Below are 13,777 nucleotides of genomic sequence, written 5' to 3'. Positions count from 1 at the left end.
CACCTGGTCATTCTCTTAAACATATAATTATAATAATTAGGTTTTTCACAGCTGGCCAGGTTACTTGGAAATGTTGCCATTTTCACATTTGAGTCATCCTCAAGTGTGCTCCTATCTTACTTCATTTACTTTCACTGTACAGGTGACAAACACTCACCAGGTTCTGAGTTTAGTCTGCATGTTTCAAGAAAGCCTGCTGTGAAATAAATGTCAACATCACAGAAGAAAAGCAGAACATCCTCCTTTTCCCAAGCCCTAGCGCCAACCTCCAGACCACGACCCCTGCTGAACTCCTCCTTTAGCGGTATTAGTGTGTAATTCTGGAAATTCTGATCACTGGAAAAACAAAACAACAACATGTCAGATACATTGATATCCAATATATTGCCCTATTCTTGTGCAAAAAGGATTAATAAAATACATTCTTGGTTTCAATTTATGGCCAATTAAATCATTAAATGAACCCGAAAGAAGTCAAAAATTATCCAAGCCAACAAAAATGCTCACATATACCTAAAATCTTTAACCACCTGGGCGTTAACACTGATGTCTAGATTTCTGTACCAAAAGCACAAGAAGCCGGCCGGCTTTTTTTTTCCTCCGCCGGCCGGCTTTTTTTTTCCTCCGCCGGCCGGCTTCTTGTTCCAGAGAGCACCCGGCGCTGGAAGGAGAACGACGCAGGACGATCAGCGGGACCAGGAGACGGCACCCGACACTGGAGAGGGAGATCGACGCTGGAGGACGACGCTGGAACACGGACAGGACGCTGGATGAGCACAGCGGGACCAGGTAAGAGGGGAGTGAGAAAAGTACGGGGTTATCGATAATTGCAACTTTTTTTAATACGAAAAAGTACGGGCTTAACGGTTGGGAGGTTAAATCATGTTTTGCACCAGGTTGTAAACAGGGTCTTATCCAAACCCTACCTGTGATCCAGCATTAAACCTCACCCCCTTTCCCCATGGCTAAACCTTATAATTCACTAGTACTAAATCCACCCATGCCCCACTGCAACTACCTACTGCATTGTTGGTCAATCTATTTACACGGTCACAAATCATTAATACAAAAACCTTGTACTAGAGGAACATGGAGGCTGCATTTCATGACCCTCCTTAGAAAAAAATTACAAGTTCTCTAGCTGTCATACTAAACCAGTAGTTACATAACTTTTTAAACCAAAGACTTAGATTTGAAGCTTTGTAATATGGCAGCACCTCAAAATAATAAAGTCATGAAAAAAATATGACAAAGTTTATCACTTTTTTGGTATAGTTTTAATTTTATTGCCATATGAAGGTAAAGCTTTCATTACGGTCACTTATAAAACTACCTGGGTTACATCTAAAATGGAATGTAAACCAGCAAAGGGGAAATGTGAAGGTTAAGAGGTGTGGGATGAAGAACTCCTTCTGTGACTTCTTATCTTTGACATAACTACAAACTGAAGCATTGTGCATACCAACATGTCATAAAATAGTGCTATCCACCACACCTAGAAACCTGGGCCTTGTAATGCAAATAAAATGCAGCTTCAACTATGAAGTTAGAAACCATAGAAGCAAGCTAAGACTGAGGCAGCACTGTGTCTGGCTAGTAAGTCATAGTAATGTCATTCATGGACAGTTCTTTTCCTGCCATTCTCAAGCAAGGTTCCTCCGGTGGTTGTTGGGGGTCCCGTGAGCTTTGGCTGATTGACCTTCCATCTGATTCTATGCCATGTGGCAGAGCCAGTAGGTTTACAGCAGTGATCCTGTCCGCAAGGGTGGAATTTGTCTGCAGCTGTCTGCAAGGGTGGAATTTGTCTGCAGCTGTCTGCAAGGGTGGAATTCCCCCCCCCCCCAGTTTTCACTGTATTAGGGCATTATTCTTATGGACACTTAAATTCATTTTAACATGGGATCCCTAAACCCTGAAATTTCAAAAGTTACTCTAGAGTAAAATTCCTGAAAAAGGCTGTTCGATTCAATAAAGTGTGGCATAGGATGGTGAACCTACATTCTTAACTTGGTTTGACAAACCACTGTCTTAACTTATCAGGGATACAATCTAATCAGCTCAGTGGTATTCTACTTTTACATATGTACACGCTACCATACAGGAGGCTGCTGGGGTTTAGAGAGAGGTGAGAATGATTGTCCCACAGCATGCAAACCTTAGAATGACCTAATTTTGTGTAAAACATCTGTCTTTGAGTCCTAATTCCACGGAAAGATACCCAACTGTCGTTTTGCCATATGTTTTTTTTTTATAACAAGGCATCAGACAGAATTATAAGCTCCATGATAAAGTTACTGAAATATCAGATATCTGTTGATGTACAGGAGATGTAACACACTTAGGTGTGAAAAGACTTTTGTATGATGCAGCTTTTGTATTACTTTCGTTTTAGATCTGGCAATCCAAGTAAGTAAAGTATACTTAGAGTCTGTTAGCACTGAAGAATCACAAGACTTTATAGACAGCAGAACACAAGAAATGGTAATAGGAGATTGGCGAAACAGCTCCAAGAGTTCAGACAAAATTCAACTCGTAGGTCAAATCAATTCTACACTGCGCTACTAAATCCAGCAATCAAACAGAAAAGAAAACACACCAATAGAATCACTCATAATGTGTCATACAATAAAAGAAAAAACATTTCTACAGTGAAAGGAACAAATAATGATGGGTCATGGCACTGCATTATTATTATTATTATTATTAAAAAAAATAAACAGGATTTATATAGCGCCAACATAGTACGCAGAGCTGTACATTAAATAGGGGCACTGCATTGTCTGGTTAGTAGGAATATACCTTTCCTCGTTGGTAAAGTATAATTACAATGTGTCAGATTATCTAAAATATGACTTTCTACTGAATATCTTCCTCTGTCTGTTAAATTATATTTACTGGCAATATAGATTTTACTTACTTTTCTACAGTTTTAAGAACTTGCTGAACTTCTGATAGACCGTCCTCACCAAAGTAGACCACAGTCAGGAATGTCCTTTTATCTTGCTGAATACAAACATCCCTGGAATAACATCATATAAAACAAAGTCACTCAGAGGTACTCTTTTACAGGACAATGTTTAGCTATTTATCTTAATTGTTTTATTTCAGTTAAATGTTGATCAACAATAAAATGCAAGGCCCACCTTTCAAATACTCATCATCCATCAAAAATTGCTGCATTAATATATATTTACCTGCCTGGCTTTCACGCTCCCAGTGAGATCACATGGAATGCTGCATCCCTTATATCATGAGAAGACACTTCTACACATTGCGGGTAGAAGTGCTTTTCTCACAAGGTTTGGAAATTGCATTATGTTAACCTTGACAACACAGGTAGTAACCTGCCAGGTATGATGCAGCAAACTATTTTGGGACTTGGGTAGAATTTAATAGGAAGATTTTTTAGTAAAAGATAACTACAATGCCCAAGGAAAAAAACAGGAAGTTAAGCCCAGGTGGATTAGCTTTCATAAATGCCATCTTTATACTGTTGTTCAGCTGTTTATTGCCTTTTTATTGATTTCTGTTTTGACATTTACATATGTACAGTAAAGCTGGAAGAAGGTCATTCTGTGAATCACATGTAAAAGGTTAATTTTGCTTACAATAAATAATCATATTAGAAAATACAAAAGCAAATCTGCAGCCACTGTAAAAAGAAACTAAAGGCAATTTAGCAACCTAAAGATGTACAGAAAGCACCTTCAAAATGTCATTTCCTGTGTGTGTGACTGGCTCAATTTTCTGAGAAGTCTAACATACAAGTTAGGTATTTTTAGTTTTACAGAAATACTGCAAGGCCCTAGTCAATAACCAGTATTCGCCAGACACCAGTCCCCCAATCTAATGCTACACTCTTCGTCTATAGCAAGCCCCCGTTCAGCCTTGGAAGGTTAGTTGCACTGTCCCAGCACTTGGTTGCCCCCAGGACTTCTGTGAACAAGGACTGACAGAAGAATAGGAGTCCACAGATAAAGCAGTACCAAGATTCCAGCAGAGACAAGTCGAGAATACAGGCAATGTTGACTGTGATCAGAGAGGCTATAAAGATCTACAGTCAATGACAGGGCAGGACTGAGTTAGAAACTAATCTGCCCCTAAAATTCATTTCAGCTGTGCTCAGTCTCAAGAGTGTGTGCTGGGGATACTGAAAAGGTAGATCTGAGACTGCATGGGTAAAGGGAAGCAGGGGATGCTGCTATTTATTAGTTCTCCCTGCTGTTGCAAGTGACATCACTGGACAGAATAAATGTGAAGAGATATTGCAGTGGCTCCCTGCACAGAAATATTGCCCCATAAAATGTCTCATAATGCCCCATAATATGAACACTTAAAAGTGCAGGAGGTGGTTGTTATGAACCTGACCCTTCTATCCCACAATCAATTTGTGATGGTCATAGGGAAACAAACGGATCAAGGAAGCAATCTGTGATGAAGCTTTTTCATATCCTTGCAAAGTACGAGCATAAACAGGCTTTTTTTTTTTAATTTATATTTCTTACTTGTAGTTCTGTATAAATTGTGCAAAGGCCTCGGTTCTGCCAGACAGTGGGACGATTATGTTGATGATTGTTTTGGAGACATCCTGTGTTTCCACCTTGACTTTCATGAGTGGGCCAAATGGCCGGAATAAAGTGACGTGATGGTAACTTCCAGACTCTGCTTTCTTGTAGAACAGTTCATAATGTGAGCCCTTGTCCCTCTCCGTTCGGTAATATCCTGAAAACAATGAGGTGAGAAGAAAAATGTCAATAAACAGGGATTTCTGTGAAACATCAGAAATATGTTATAAAATATCTACTAGTTAAACAAAGAAAATCCAGTCCAGGCTGAAAAAATTGCAAGTAGTTCTACATCATTTATTCTAGAATGTTCTGTAGTAATTGTCAACCTATTGTAGGATGGCATACACTCATTATTCAGGTGAATATGTTATTAACCAGTTACTGCTAGTGACATATTCACTGTAAATTTACTGCACAAGCAGTAAAAAGATACACAATATAATAATATCACATCCACTACTTTACATCATTTTATTTTTTTTTTATTATTTTGGGGTATTTTTGTGGTCTATCTGCCAGGTTTGTTTTGTGTAATCAGGCCAGTACTCCAAGCCACCTACTCCCATCACTAGATAGGATATGGCATTAAAGTGTAATTCCAAAGCAGAGTATAATCTGTACAGGATATCTACATGGAAATAGGCAATACTTTTACCGATGTACAAATAGAATAAGATTTCCACAAAATGTAGGTGCTTACAAATAAGGAAGAGCTTATACCATTAATGATTTACAAACTTTAGAAGTACATTCCAGCTTTTATCACTATAAAGCAGTTAAACAATAAAATGGTTGTTTACAGAGTTATTGTAAGCTACTGCACTTTTTTCTACCATACCAATAAAAGGCTTGCTTTAAACCATTATATTGTATCATCCACTCATCACAAACAGAAATTACCAGTAATAAAGATTGCACACAGTTGATACAAGCTGCAAATATGGTCAGATTTTTTTTCCATACCTTCTACAAAATCCGATTCTGTAAACAATACTTTATCTCCTCCTCGGTTTTCCTGTTCATCCTCTTCATCTGGATTATTAATGACTTCCAAGCCAGCTTCTATAACTTCTACCAGTTCATCTCTCCTGTCCTTCCGAATCGGTTTCTCCTCAGGGTGCCGGGTCAAACCCATCTCCAACTGATAAACCTTCATGGAGTTAAAACTCTCAAAGGGAACAACGGCATATTCATTTGGAAGTTTTGCACCCATCACAACCTCAGCTTTATCAATCTGTGAGTGCAGAAATTCAAGTAGATCATTAGGGGGTTGCTCTTTCGTACCCTGGTGACTGACACCATTGGCAAGTTTCTTGTCATGTGCAGATCGAAGTTTCTCACTCATCTCCTGAAGCTCCTGCTTTAGTTGGGCAATCTGGCGCTTTAGACTAGCTGCCCGACTTTTATAATGCTCTTCTTGTTCCTGAAGAAGAGCCTGATAGTATTCCTTGCTATACATCTCTCCGACTATTCCAGGGAGTGAACCATTTCCTTCTGGGGTCGGTGCACATTCCAAGAGATATGTAAGCAGCATTAGGCTGAAAATCAGAGCGAGTCCAACAAGAAACCAACGGGTCTTGCCTTGTAGATAAAACCCTCTTCTGGGCATTCTCCTGGAAATCGTGTTGTATCCTGCACATTAAGGCAATCTCTACCAACTCCTGTCCTGATGATCTCCTGGCCTTTATATAATATCTCACGTCATCGAAATTATATGATAGTTGTAAAAGGCAATATTCAAGTTCAGGCCATGCTGTGTAAAAAGTTAACTAGCTTTCTACATGTGCGAACATTATTCAAGCCTTCATGTAGAAAATCACTCCAGGATCAAGGAAGGTATCTCGAAAGGGCAAGTCTCCAAACAATTCTCCTTGACATCTGGATTTACATTCATAAGTATTCCAGTCTTTCCCTGTGACTTCTGTTCATATTCCCGTTTTTCTAAAAGAAAGAAAAAGGATAATTTAATTTTCAATTGTAAGGGCAATTTAATACAAAGGTAGAGCTTAAAAACCCCTTCATATATATTTTATCTAAGTCCCCTTCTGCCTAGATCACAATGCCACAAAAGGCGATTTAAGATTTGGGGACTCAAAGATAAGACTTTTTTGTTTTGCATACAGCTTTGAAATAAAACTTTCTAGGGGAACAATGGATGGGGCTGATTGTATGCTGATGTATTCAGAATTAAAATACAATTGTAACCCTCAGACTTCCCTCAGAAAAAAAAAGTCAGTGTGATATGATAGTTTTTGTTCTCTGTAAATGAAATCTATATTTCCTTATTTGGATAACAGAAGCTGTTAACATCAAATGACCTAGTTAATAAAAAAAAAGAAGGAATAAAGACAAAACAGGTAGATGATATTGCTACATGTTCTCCAGCCCCACTTAGTCATGATCTCTCCAGACAGCTTTGTGGGTTATAACATGGCACCACCCCAAAAAGAACATGCAGACAACAACCACTAAAATGGAAGAAAACCAAGTCACATGGGAGACAGTTAAATCACTTTTCCCAAAACTCCATGAAACTATTAAAAAGAGAGGAAAATGCAATCAAGTGTGGTAATATTTTGCATTCCCTATTCCCCCCTCTTTATTTGCCAACTATGTGCTGTAGCCAAAAAGTGGCCCCAGAAAATATCAAATTATCCTACTAAAACGCTTCTCTAACACACATACCATAGGTAGAGAGTATGTGGAGGAAGATGGGTAGCATAGGCAGCAATACAATACTATTGAAGGCTGAAACTTCACCTCACATTACTATATTTCTTATGTTTAGTGCTCTGTACCAAGTTCTCACACTTCCTGTTGTGTCCAACACCAATAATCCAGCAGGGACACTGCCAACAATAAAACATTAACTAAAGGCCACCCTCGAATGTAAAACACCATTTTTGTCTATCCTGTGCCATTTTGCTGTTATCAAGCTTACTGACAAGTTTGTCCCTTTCACCTTCCTGTAGCTCTGACTGGTAGCTCCGCCCACTCTGTCTTTTCCATCAGCCATTTTGTGACTGACTTCCTAATTTATTGTTCCATTTTGTAAATGGATTTCCATTGTGTGTGGTTAAGCTCTGGCAAACAATATACCCTTGTTTTAACCAAGATTTTTTATCTGAGGCAAAAACGCTCAACTACAATCTTCATACATGTATTTAGTGTTGAGCTGAAGCTGATAATGTCATTTGTGTGCGAGTACAGTCCAATACAGATATACACAGTAAGATTGAGTCAGTCACCAGGCTGCAAAAGACAGAATACTTACAATAGTGAAGAAGCCCAGAGCAGGACAGACATTTGTATGTGAACAAGCCAAAACAATGAGTAAAATAATAAAAAAGGAATGTAAACACCAGAAAAGTGAGGCCTCTGCACTCATTTTAGATGTATAATGATCTGGCTTTTAGATTTGCCCACACTCCAACCTAACCACCATTACTGTCATGTCCCACAATTTAAGATTTCTTCTTGCAGTCATGTAAATTATAAGTTTGTCCCTTCTACCTCCATGTAGCTCTGGCTGTTAGCTGCGCCCTTTCTCCCCTTTCTGTCAGCCATTTTGTGACTGACTTCCTAATTTAATGTATGCCGCGCATATGTTTGCAAATTGTAAACACAATTGATTAATAATATTTGTGCGCTTTTAAGCTCTGGCAAACAATACTTTTTTTTGTTTTATTTGCCTTTTTACTCATCACAATTTCACAACATTTCATGTGAAGCAATAAAGCTCATCATACAAACCAACATAATGAATATTACATTTGTTTCAGGAGGTTACACTTGCACCAATGGTGAACAAGCCTAGCAAGACGGACACGAAAACAGCCCAAAACAATGGAGTAAATAGTAGCAATGAAATGAAAAGGCTACAAGTAGTGAGACCTCTCATTCTAGGTGCTTTTAGAATGGCCATCCCCAACTTACAGCACGGTTACATATTACACCAATGATGAACGAGCCCAGAGCAGCACAGGCTTTTGTATGTGAACAAAAAATAAATAAAGAGTAGAAAAGTAAACTACTGTAAAAATACTGAAAGCCATTTTAGTATGTGTAATGAATAGGGCACAAGCATTTTTTTTTTATCTCTCACTAAACGGTTAAGAAAAATCTATTCTCAGAATAGGAGAGAGAGAGCGCAATGTGACTCAGCATACACAAGTCATTGCTAGAAGAGGAGAATGGAGAGTCATACGTGGCCAGGACAGTGTAACAGGAAAGTGAGAAGTACCATCTGTTTGTAATTATTGGTCTGATTTAACTGTAGAGTGGAAGGGTCTGTGAGGGCCAAGCCCCTGAATCTAAAGAAAGTGAGCGATGGATTCCTTACAGCAGAAGAGACACGGCCTGTACGGAGAGACTATTATCCCACAAGATGTGCTGGCTTCTACCATTACAGCATAAATGGTGGGATGGGCAGCGGAAACCAGAGGCTGGTTGCTCAGGAAAGTGAAAAGACTGGCAGCATTCTGGTTCAAAAGAGTTTAACCCATTCTGTAATTGTGCAGTAAAGGCGGACAGAACCAGAATATGAATTCTAATATTTCTTTCATTCCAATTTTCTGCATATAGACGCATGTCCCTGGTATCACATATGACCAGGAATGTGTCTACCACAAGACAAGCTGAACTTTTAGCGTAAGGGGGCAATTACCTAAATCTGTCACAAATAACTACATGTATGGCTACCTTAATAAATTTTGTGTCTTAGGGTCACAATGCTCCCCCACTGTGAGATTTTGAGGATCAAGGAGGAGAAAAGTAATGTAAACAAAGAGTGAAAATATAATACATTGCAGTTTACCAATCCTTTGATGTAGTGTCTGCATTAGTTCTCTTTTTTTATCTGTTATTTCTACCAAAACTCTTAAAATATATTATTTGTACTGCTAACTAATGAGTTCATTATTTTTGTGAGGTAGAACAAAGGTTTAGGGTGTTGGATATCTTACAATAGTAGTTGTTCACAGACAGCTTTCAAGCAGTGCCGAGGGAACGGCTCTCCATTGGTAGCTCTCCCAGCAGTGTTGGCCAAAGGTTGACTGTGTCCTTCAATAGGAGCTGGGGGTGCAAATGTCAAAAGCTGTCCAGATCCAAATGAGACAAATGGCAATGACAGGGCTACTATGTCAATTATATATAAATATGGCAATTATGGGGCAACTATAAGCCACTATTAGGCTTATGCACCGTACTATATGTACTATAGGATGCCCTACATGGCCAAAATTCACACTGGGCCATAAAATTAAGCTTTACTGGCAATGGAATAATAATACCAATTTCACTACACTACACTTCTCTACTACAAAAAAAAAAAAACATTCCTAGCAATAAACTTGTGACACAACAAGTCAGGCTGATAAAGCCATGTAATTACTACAAGTAGTTTTTGTTGCATTGATTTATAGCTTTCTATATCTAAAAACACAATACAATGATGTAAAATATCACAAGGAAACATATGACGTGGAGTTAGGACTAAGCAACCAGAACAGATGATGTACTAACAGATTTCTGTTATATATACTTTATTTTATTTTTTATATATAGAACATACTGAATTTTCCTTTCTATGAACCTGTTTTTTTCTCTATATCAACAACAGGAAAAGCACAAAAAGACAGAACGAAAAGAACAAAAAGAAGGAGGAATACATTAGTTTGGCCTAATCTGCAGTCCATCACTTAATTACCTGTGACAGGACAAGTCCACTAGTGCAACTTGTCATCAAGTACAAGATTTACATTAATCGACTAGGTAATCTGCACTCCAAAGAATTTCATCATTTAAATTATCCCCTCACAGACACAGAGCAAAGACAATACAGTACACATGGAGTCTAACAAAAGGCAGCATTGTTTTCCAACTAAACATATCTTGGCAAAGTCTAAATATCCAATACTATATAACAAAATTAATCTGAGCCGGTTTGTTAAAAAGTTGGTTTCTGTAACCTGGAAGACTTCTTCCTCAGCTTCATTCCTCCCAGTTACCTCCATTGTCCTAGGCTGTGTTCAGGTCACTCAGCTTCCCAGCTCTTGCAGTAGCTGCTGCCACTCTTGTAATTCAACTCTACAGCAAACTAGAGAAGTGCTGTGTGCAGCATTTCTTCCCTCACACAGACCATGACCACAGGGACCCGTGCAGGGAAAAGGGATTAACCCATTTCATGCTCCCGAGACCTGAAATGCACCCAAATAAAATGTAAAAAGTTCCAGTTGGGAAGTGTTCCAACCAAAACGTTCTATTTTAGGATGGGGCAACAGATTCCTGCACTAACACGGACAATTAAATTGACAGTTTGCTCAGAGATATGAGAGTTACAGGTGTCTGGAATGATGTAATGGTACCTACAGACATTAGATCTTCATCAAGCAGAATGCAATTTAAACATTTATAGGCAATAACATTTAAGGCCTTCTGTATCAAAGTGTTTAGTTATAGCCCCCTGGCCACTAATTAGTAGCATGCAGTACTAATTATTGTACATGATTACACAGTCAACGGCAAGAGATTATTGCCAGTACTATGCACAACTAAAGGCTACATGTGTGACATATGCCATAGGGATTTATTACGCAGATGAACTCTAGGAGGAATATAGACAGATATACATAGCAGTGAAAACCTGATGGAGGTTGTAATCCTTTCTCACTTTACCAACCCACCCCTCAAAAAAAAAAAAGTAAATGCGTTTTTTTTTAACCTGTACATTTTCTGCAGGTACAGAAAGGTGTCCCGATAACTTCTTCTGCGCAACATATCAAACAATGTTGCACAGTTCTCTCCTGACAACAGCAGAACATTTACACCCATAACAGAGTGTTTTGGAGACCTGTCTAAAAGAAAATTAATGCAGCCACATTTACAAACTAGTGAGCAGCATGAGGACTTTTTTAGGTTTAGATATCCTTAAAATTGTTTATAGCTACACTCCAGTAGCTACAGTGGTGAAACAAATGTGCAATTATCTTACTCTTGCTGTACAACAACAACACAAAGGGCTGCAGAAATGGCGTGCAGGTATGCAATAAGGCATCAAAATAGGGAAAAAGGCAACTGCTAGGACCCAAATGCCCAACAAGAGCGCTGATTTTCTATGTTATAGGTCACCTTTGCATTCTTTTTCCAAAAGAGCCTACACAGGTAACCGCATTTCATTTCTTGACACAATTAGAAATTTGCACATAAATTGCATTGTTACTTCACCCATATGGGAGTGTAAAATGACACTGTGCTCTTTGTAAAAGGAAAGTTCTAAGACAAATAGCAGCCAAATTAGCAACACAAGGCCCAACTAAGCTTTTGGTTTGGATCACCTGAATAAATTCCAGGTGAATTAGAACAAAAGGCCAAGTCTTACAGTTTGTTTCCTTAAAAAAAAAATCTGATAGCATGTCACAGCGTGAACCCTTTGTTCTCTGTTAAGCTACGTACACACTTCCAATTATTATCGTTGGTAAACGAACGATCCTGCACGATATCTACGAACGATCGTATAGCACCGATCCTGCACATAGAGATAACGACACGATCGTTCGTAGATATTGTACACACAATAGATACGATCGTTTGAGCGATAGAATTACGCATGCTCAGNCATGGACGATCACCAAACGATCGTACACANGAACGATGGTCAACGATCGTCGTCCAATCCGATCCGCCGGTCCGGTCGTTCGTTTCCAACGACTTTCCTCGTTCGTCGGCGTCGTTGGTTACTTTTTTACGAACTATTTTTGCCCAATCGATCGTTCGTCGTTTGTTCGTCTTGAACGATAAAAATTGGAAGTGTGTACGCACCTTTAGAAAGCAGCAGTCTCTCTGTAGAGATCAGAAATGCCTCCTGTGAAATCAGAGCGAGAGCTCTCCAATCAGCACACAGCAAAGAAGTGGTCAGAGGCACGTTTTATTTTGTCCTAATGCTACTTTAGAGGATCAGAATGTGGAATGTGGTAATTAATCCAAATGCTTATAGAAAAAAGCAACTCAGTGTACATCTCACTGCTTTTCTTAGCAAGATAATTATTAAATGTCCTCCACAAATTTTACTTACCACTGCATGCCGACAGCTATTAAATGGGCCCCAAATTTCTAAAGACAACACATACCTCCCAGTTCTGTACCTCCAACATCCCTTGCCATCCTACTCCGTACTTCTATCACTAATAGCTGATTAGAGGAGCATTTAACCATCAGTCCCTGTGCTGAGGGTTTTTAATATCTGATTACCAGGAATATCAGGTGCGCTTTAACAGAAAAATTACATTTGCATTATGTCTTATCACTGAAGTAGAACAAGCTGACATACCAAATTGCACAGATTACCTTCTGATATTTATTCTCTGAAATCATTCAGTCAGGGAAATGTTATCTTTGTGACACAGCTAATCAACAAGAGTCTCACATTTTAGAAATATTGTTTAAAGAAAAGGCTAAAGATCAAGCAGGGCCCAATGCACACTGGTCAGTTTTTACATTCAATCTAAGTTATGGTCCTAAAAAACAAAAACAAAAAATAAAACAAAAAAAACCCCAAAAAACTAGATATTAAGAGAATCTAAAGGGAAATTGAAAAGTGAACGACCAAAAGCAATCTGGACATAGATCAAAAGTGTACAGAAGTACAAAAGTCATGTCTTGTGTACAAACCAAGCAATCAAGTCTAGTTAAAATTTAAATCAATTTCTATCCACCAATAATTTGAAAGGGAGAATATCGTATATGTGTGTAAATTGTTTTGGGACTACAAACCTATTATCAGAATATTCATCAGATTAGTCAGTTGAATTCAAAGAATCACTGCCAATGGAAAGAAATATTTCAAAGAACACCTACAAAATATGTAGCATACATTCTGTTTTACCATTCACCCCCAGCATATTGAGCCATGAGCATTATTTACAGTAACTAGGCCATTGCTGTATCTGGAAGAACAATGGACAGCTAGACAGCCATTAGAAGATCAAAATCCAGTATTGTGGCATTAGACTAATGCGACTTTATTTTTGTTTATCAATTTTGGCATTGTTTTGGTTTTATTTGACCTTCAAGAAAGGAACATGGTGTACTGTATATCCTCCTTGAAATTATAATAATCTGTTTATTTTGCACTCCAGCCAATGCAGATAACATTAGCATGTTTAGAGACTTTGTAGCTGACCTTTCGATTACAAAATCTACTACCAAATAAA

General features: G+C 38.4%; 1 protein-coding gene across 2 annotated transcripts in view; it reads right to left on the bottom strand.

Moving 5' to 3' along the window:
* The window catches only part of CSGALNACT2 (chondroitin sulfate N-acetylgalactosaminyltransferase 2), a 32,042-nt gene that overhangs the window by 6,122 nt on the left and 12,143 nt on the right, over positions 1–13,777 (bottom strand). For both annotated transcript variants that reach the window (XM_072424343.1, XM_072424344.1), the window contains exons 2-5: positions 5,532–6,509; positions 4,506–4,722; positions 2,918–3,019; positions 158–336 (exon numbers count right to left, since the gene is read on the bottom strand). In XM_072424343.1, coding sequence (XP_072280444.1) covers positions 158–336; positions 2,918–3,019; positions 4,506–4,722; positions 5,532–6,177 — 1,144 coding nt within the window. In that variant the 5' untranslated portion in view covers positions 6,178–6,509. The remainder of the gene's footprint in view (positions 1–157; positions 337–2,917; positions 3,020–4,505; positions 4,723–5,531; positions 6,510–13,777) is intronic.

The sequence above is a fragment of the Pyxicephalus adspersus genome, chromosome 10 (assembly GCF_032062135.1).
Source record: "Pyxicephalus adspersus chromosome 10, UCB_Pads_2.0, whole genome shotgun sequence".
NCBI classification, from domain to species: Eukaryota; Metazoa; Chordata; class Amphibia; order Anura; family Pyxicephalidae; genus Pyxicephalus; species Pyxicephalus adspersus.
Note: the sequence above shows the minus strand (reverse complement) of the source record. Positions and strands in the feature narration are given on the sequence as shown.